The sequence below is a fragment of the Caenorhabditis remanei genome, chromosome I (assembly GCF_010183535.1).
Source record: "Caenorhabditis remanei strain PX506 chromosome I, whole genome shotgun sequence".
Classification (NCBI taxonomy): Eukaryota; Metazoa; Nematoda; class Chromadorea; order Rhabditida; family Rhabditidae; genus Caenorhabditis; species Caenorhabditis remanei.
Window position 1 is genome coordinate 3,678,938 of NC_071328.1, and position 7,889 is coordinate 3,686,826.

The 7,889-nt window shown below is 39.3% G+C and overlaps 1 protein-coding gene across 1 annotated transcript; it reads right to left on the bottom strand.

The window, feature by feature from the left end:
• Positions 1 to 7,383: 7,383 nt before the first annotated feature.
• GCK72_000512 (uncharacterized protein) lies at positions 7,384 to 7,596 on the bottom strand (the record flags this gene model as incomplete). Its single annotated transcript, XM_053722538.1, has 1 exon — positions 7,384 to 7,596. The coding sequence occupies one exon, from the start codon at positions 7,594 to 7,596 to the stop codon at positions 7,384 to 7,386; it is 213 nt and encodes a 70-aa protein (XP_053591183.1).
• Positions 7,597 to 7,889: the final 293 nt, after the last annotated feature.

Genomic DNA, 7,889 nt, shown 5'->3' on the forward strand with positions numbered 1-7,889 from the left:
GTCCCTTGCCCGTGAGAGACCTGTTCTTATCACAATGCTTTTAGTGATTGGTACCTTGTTCATTTGAATGTTTAGCATTGTAAAAATTTGTGGACTCCAGACACTTTTAATAATTTTCAAAAATCGGCTAACTTCAAATTGGAGCCACCGTAATCCCATTTGATCAACTATTCCAAATTTTTGATATGTTATGAATCAAGTCTAGACCTCCATTTTTGTAGTTGGCCATTTTTTGATAGCTCTTTTAGTTTTGGAGATACGGACTCTTCAAATCGAATAAACATTGTTTTTTTTTTAATTTGAGTGAAAATTACTAAATTCAAGTCGTTCTCACGCTTGATCTAATTGCTCAATTATATTAAATTTTATATTATTGTGTAGATCAAACCTAGATCTCCATTTTTGTAGTTGACAACTTTTTCACAACTCTCCTAGGTTTTGAGATATGCACCTTTAAAGTTGTGCATCCAACTCTAGGTTCCTTTGTGAAAACGCTTGTCTTTAAAGGCGCATATCTCAAAATCTAAAAGAGCTATTAAAAAGTCGTCAACTACACAAATAAAGATTAAGTCTTGATCTATACAACCAATATAAATTTGGAATGTAGAGACGATAATTGAGACTGTAATCGGGTTCTTGAAGTTAAGCAATTTTTCATAAAGAGTTCTATTTGGGAACCTCCGTTAAAATGTCTAGGTTGACCCATTCAAATGCAATTTTGAAACTTTTTGAGTGACATTCATATTCAAAAGACATTAGTGTGTCCAATAGAGCGCACATACAAACCTCTCATCTATCTTGGTAACTGAGACGGACTACTGTAGTTAGGTCTGAGGTCCGGGGATTTTGAGGGGGTTAGTGGTGGTAGATCAAACCAGACGTAGATAAATTCTGAACCTATTGTAGCTTATAGGTGTGCGCAACCTTCCCCAGACATTAACTTTTTTCGCTCAAATCTTTTTTCGGAAAGCCAAAAACTAGGCCCACCAGACAAAACATTACGATTTAACCCATCACCATCATTATCTAATTCTTGAACTCCTTCACCCCGTCCTCCTCCTACTTGAAAAATCTTTTGAGTAGGTCAAGTACAGTCATCCTGGATATTTCCGTGAACACACGTGCCCCGACATCTCTGTCTCTTTCTGCCTGTCTGACATGTATAAAGTATCTAAATCTCATCTCCTGTCACAAACTTGCCCTCATCCTCCCCCCTCCGCCCATTCACTACCTATGCGTGTGTTCAAAAGAAACACACACACATAAAACCGGGCGGCCTTTCTTGCCTCGACGACAACGACGACGCCACTCGAGAAATACCACCACCTTGTAGGCAATTCACGCACAGCAACCAACAGCATTTAACGATGGAGAGAGTGAGAGAGAGAGGAGTCATACAAGAGGGGCGCCTGGGGAGGGCGTGTGCGCGCAAAGGTACTGTCATCATCCATTCCCCTTCCCATTATTCGGACCTCCCGCCTGTATTATTGATGTCTTTCTGTCTCCCTTTTCTTCTTCAAAAGAAAAGGTGCGTGCGTAATGTGTACCTATTGGCAATTGCAAGTCTCACATCGCATAGTCTTGCAAAAATCATTTGGTGGGGAGAGGAATCGAACCACCGACTCCTTTACCCCCATTGGAGCGACAAGCCAAAACGCTACCGCCTAGGCTACACGGCCACAAGTTGAGTAGGCACTGGAGGTGGTGATAAAGGTGGCGCGGTCGGGAGCTTGCTACAGTAACCCAAGATTTGAAATTTTATTTTGAAAAAGAAAAAACTTCAAAGATTCCAAACCGCCCCCACTTTTTACCTTTTCACCAACAAAAAAGAGAAAAGTACAAAGTCATTTCCGTTGGCCCCAATTGACCTCGTGTACTTTTCACATGCTTTTTCACAACTTTTCAAACTTTTCCTTCCTCCTCCTCCAATAAAATTTTGGATTAATATTTGATTATTTGTATAGTACCCCTCTCCCTCTAGACACAGATTATATCGCAAAGTTTATGTCACTCTGTTTTGTTTGGAGATTACCATTTTTGTTGACCCTTGATGATGATATACTAGGAATATTAATCTGATCTGGATAAAGCGGGGCGGATCTAAAAGTAGTAGGGATGAACAGTGTTCAGATTTAGACCATTTTTTGTTCAATGGCGGCCTAGTTTTAAGCATTTTGCTGGAGCTAAGCCATGATGAAAACCCGGCATCTTTGAGATGACGTCACGTTCTCATATGTTTACCTAGCTTTTCAAAATTTTGGCACTTTATAGAAATAGTTATGGGCTATATTTTTGTAGTTGACAACTTTTTGAAAGCTCTTTTAGCTTTTGAGATAGGAAGCTTCAAAGTTAGGAAGCGAGAGAGCGTTTGAAACGAGGAGGGTGTCTCGTTTCTATGCGTCTCTCACCCTCGTTCTCTGGGTATCTATCTTTAAAGACGTATATCTCAAAAACGTGAAGAGCTATCAAAAAGTTGTCAACTACAAAAATGCAGTGCTAGCTTTGATCTATTTGCCTCATTAAAAATGCTGTTAATTCCTTCATATCTAACGAAGATACAACTAACCAAAGTTGACAAATTTTTTTTCACTTTCTGTGATGACCAATTTTTGAAACTCATAGTTGTCAAGGCCCGGGCCGGGCCGGTAGAAAATTTTCAAGGCCCGGCCCGGCCCGAAGGCCCGGCTTCAAAAAACGACCCTTTTTTTCGAATTTTTTTTCGAATTTTTTTCATTTTTTCATCGGAAATGTGACCATTTTCGACTATTTTTCAGAATTCCTTCTAATTCTGACTGATAGTCGAAAATGTGACTTTTTCGCAAAAAAATTCAAAAAAATTTGAAAAATTTGAAAAAATTTGAAAATTTGACTTTCGCGCCAATTTGCCCGGGCCTTCGGGCCGGGCCTTAAGCCCGGCCCGGGCCTTGACAACTATGTTGAAACTTCATATCTCAAAAGCGTGAACAGCTATCAAAAAGTTGTCAACTTCAACAATGAAGATTCAGCTTTGATCTACAAAACCTATATAAATTTTCAATAGTTTCACAGTAGCGGGGTTCTGTATTGACTTGCTAACTATAAGGTATGCCATTTTTGTCAATTCCAATTTTTCTAAACTCCCTATCTCAAGACCTACGATAGCTATCAAAAAGTTGTCAACTACAAAAATGAAGCTCTTTTTTATATCTACTTATCCCTTGGCTCCAAATAAATATTCTGTTCAATCCGTGAGACCCCCCTCCCTCTACTAGATTCCATGACAAGGCCATATTCCTCTAGAAGACAATAAGATTCCTTTTGTGCGGAACACAACTGTACTATATATCATCTCCTCCCCCTTCTTCAGATATACATCCAGAATTGGACAGAGATTCCATCTCTTTTGTCATTCATCTTTCTCCGAATGGCAAGACAACCTTGGAGAAGGAGAAGAAGACATTCCGCCTCCCCCCCCCCCCCCCCCCCTCCAAACGCATACTGTCCTTTTCCGAGTCCTCTCCTCCTACTTACCTGAGACGTCGTCGTATGGGAGGACTGTGCGCGTAGTATACATTCACATGGACCAAGAACCCGCCTCTGTCTCTCTTTGTCCAAACAGTCTCTTTTTCTTTTCCCTCTCTTTTGACCTACCCCATCTCCTCAGTTTTTTTTACCCTTGTGGATTAAGTATGATCATTCAAAATCTGAACGTTCATATAACTTTGTTTTTCCTGTTTCAATACTTTTAAAACTTTTAAAAACAACACCAAAAAACAATTTGACCCGGGCGGGAATCGAACCCGCGACCCCTCGCGCCAATCCCACCTCACTACCGCCTGCGCCACACCGTCGTAAACCAGAGCAGCTCCCTAGGGTGGTGATAAGGGAGATCGATTCCACTACTTTCTCGCCGCGGCAGTTTCCCAGATAGTTTGGAATTAGTATGCAGTATATCAATTGATTTATTGTATTGTTTTTCGCAACAGATTTGGTTAGAAGAAAAAAGAGAAAGAATTCTCCTAATTAGTTCCAGTCAAATGAACCACATAAAGGACACGATATCCGATTTTTTTCTTCTTCGCGTGATTAAATTAAACTTTTTACGAGAAATAGAGATCGAGAACGTCGGGAAATAGAGAATTCGCACAATCTATTAATTATTGATTCGAAAGGTGTGAATTGACTGGTCCAGGCCTCCAGGGTAGGGAGTGTGACTGCCAATCAATTTTCTTTTTTTTGCGAACACTCATAACTCAAAACTAAAAATCGCTAGAAAAAAGTTGTCAACTACAAAAATATAGAATTAGACTAGTTTTATAATATACCAAATTTTTGAATAGCTCGGTCGTATTCTGATTTTGTGACAGCGCTTCAAAGATGAGCAATTTTTTGGTAAATTTCGAAAAAAATTCTTTCATTTTTTTGAGTTTTTAAAAGTTTCAAAGATATATATCCCATACTTCATAAACCTAACCCAGTTTCCATTTCCTTCATAATTATGACCTATAAAAGTTGAATTTCCTTCCCGATATACATATTTTAATGAGTTCTTCCTCCTCCCCAGACTCAAACCACTTGAAATTCAGCTCGCCGTTTTCTCTTTAATTGAATTTTTCTGCTATTTATTTCCAACAACAAAAAAAAACGCAAAAAATCGATAAAAACACGAGAGACTCGTTATCAGCACGATGCACCATATCAAAGGGTGTCTTCATTTTCATGATCAAATATTTTCTCACTTCTTAAACAAACTATTCGAGCATGCGTGTGTGAAAAAATTTATTTTTTTTAGACATAGAAAAAAAAAATTATTCAGAATCTCTCAACTTTCAAACACTTTTCTCAAATTGCAAAAAAGCTTGCTTTCCTCCTCCTCTCGTCGTTTTTCTGTCTGCTTCTCTCCTCCTCACTCTCTCTATTTATGACATTTGCCACCCCACCCTGAGCTCGCGGAGCCCCTCGCAGCGGTGGCCGAACTTTACCTTGCTCGGCCAACGTTACTAAAAGTGGTCAGGGGCGCCGGCGGCGCGCGGTTTCTTAGTTTCTTAGTTTCCTGTAGGCAACGTGGTTCGCAGTTCTCGATGGTCCCCTGTGGCCGAGTGGTGTACATGTTTGCCTGACGCGCCAGCGGTTGCGGGTTCGGTTTTGCCTAATTCAAAAAACAGGTTCGAAAACAGCTTCTCGCTTTTTTCTTTTTCATCACGTCGTCTTCCTTCCTTTTCTCATCTGAAGGTCACCAATTTTCCCTTTTTCTCCCCAACCAGGTGGCATTTAACTTCTTCATTTTCCCACCGAAAAAAGAAAAAACTACTTCCCTTCTTTTCCGCCGCCCAGTCCATTTTCTCATTATCATTATCTTGTCAATGTTCCCATCACATTATTTCTTCATTTGGGGGTCTCCGCCTTATCAGTCAATTCTTATTTTTCTCACAACTACTCTCATTGTTTTTTTTCGCTTCCACTTTTTTGGGGTCTCTCTCCTTTTCCATTTTTTTTGAATGAAAAAAAGACGTTTTTCGGAAAACGAGAGACTTGTTTATTTGTGTTCAGTTGGGATGGGAAAAGGAATAATGAGGAGAAGAAAACATAAATAAATAAACGAACACCGTTTCTTGTTTTCTTGTTGTGGTGGTTTAGAGAAAGTGCGCTCTATTGATAACGTTTTAAAAATTTGAGATCGGGCAGTGGAGCGCACTTTCCAGACCATGTCTTTGGAAACAGCGCTCACATAGATTTTGGTTAAAAAAGCGCAATGTTGTGAAAGTGCGCTCTGTTGACAATTTTTTTGAAATTTTTTGATCTACCACAAAATTCGACTCTAAATCACTCAGAAAAGCTGAAAAACCGTCTAAATGTTTTTAAAATATGATGCATCGAGTCTGCCCCTGTTTTTAATTTCAATTTTCGATTTATAGTAAAATTCATCTAAATTGGTGCATCAAACCAAAATTTTTCCAAATTTCTCACTGCTCACTAGAGCGCGATTGCATTTTTCCCTATTTCATCAAAAGTCAGGTGTCAGTCTTATCAAATGAGTCATCAACTAATGAATATACCTGAATCATTCAACCTGGGAATTCGTCATCGAGTGGCGTGGCCTAGAAAGTTGTTTAAAGTGTTTTCTAGGCCATCATCCTAATTCTAGGCCACCAACCAACCTTGAGGTCAATACTGCTCACAAGACCCTTCCTACCACATTTAAGACACTCGGTAACCTAGAAAAACTACAAGAGGGTTTCTAGGCCACTAGGATAATTCTAGGCCTCCACATTTTTTGAGCAGGTCAGACCCCTTTTTGACATAAGCCTACCCTATACCTGTCGTCTCCCCGGCCTCTATGATTAATTATGACTAAAAGGGTCCCCATGTCATGTCACATCTCAATCCCCCCCCCCTTTCTCTTCTCCTCTTACACTTCTTATATTCCCCCCTTTTCTCTCTCCTGAAGACCCCTTCCGAGACGGTTGCTAGGCACTCTTCCGCCCTTTTCTGTCTCGACGTCTTCCGCTCGATTTGTCGTCTTTCCCTCTCTCTTCTACTCCCCGGACGACGAAAACATTATTCGACAAGAAGACGACGTCGTTTTTCATATGATGATGACTCTCTGTATATACGTTTTAGTAGCACACTTTTGACGCGTGAAATTGTGTTTCGAGAGAAGTTTTTTGAATTTGGCGCCAAACTTACGACCGCTGGGTTGGCGCGTATTTTAAATGTTTCAAAAATTTCAGTTTTTTCTGATTCCTATGGTGATAATTTTATTTGGATTTTTGAAAAATTTGAATTTCGCGCCAACCCGGCGCTCGTAGGTTTGGCGCCAAATTCAAATTTTGAGAGACTTTAAAAGTGTCTCGGAAGCCGCGATTAGGGGGTTCTATACAAAGAAATTACTACAGTTAGAATTAAAAAAGTGTTGTGCATCTTTTGAGATAGATTTCGAAATAAAATCCAAAAAAAAAGCTTTTCAGATTTTTTCTCAAAAGATGCACAATTTTTTCTGATTCTAACTATAGTTATTTTATTGTATAAAACTTCAAAATTGGGATTTCTGCGACATTTCCAGTTTTGAAATTTTTGAAATTTCGAATTTCGCGCCAACCCGGTGGTCGTAGATTTGGCGCCAAATTCAAATTTTGAGAAACTTGAATACTTGGATTTCTGATGAGTTTTAAATTTGGCGCCAAATTCAAAATTTTCGGTTAAAAAACCTATTCGCCACTCTAACAATCTGAAAAATAGCGGGTTTTTAAATTTTTTTAATTATTTTTTTCTCCTCAAAACTCAGATATTTTTAATTCTAATAACAACCGTCGTAATTCTCACTTCCGTCCTCCTCTTTCGATCTCTTTTTTCCCCTCTTCAAATCTTCAATTTTCCCTCTTTTTTCAGCCATAACGATTGAAATCAGCCGTAAACGTAAAATGGACGGCCCGAAGCCGAATTTGGCGTCGGCCGTTTCGATGGAATCGTTGAACAGTGTCTCCTCGGAGGTGACGAATCCATCGCAAGTCCGTACCCTATTCGTTTCGGGTCTTCCGATGGATGCGAAACCACGGGAGCTCTATCTTCTGTTCCGTGGATGTCGTGGTTATGAGGGAGCTCTTCTGAAGATGACATCCAAAAATGGGAAGCCAACGTCGCCCGTCGGATTCGTCACGTTTTTGACGCAACAAGACGCGCAGGATGCGAGGAAAATGTTACAAGGTTAGTGGGGAGTACAATTTTCTGAAATTTCAGATTTTAGGCTTTATTTTAAGCTAAAAATCACTAAAATCGGGCTAAAATTGACTTATTTCAGAAAGTTTGAATTTTTGAAAAAATTCAAAATTTTCAAAATTTTCCAACTTTCTTCATTTTCACTCAATTTTTGAGATTTTTATATCAAAATAACTCACATTTCTTGTATTTTT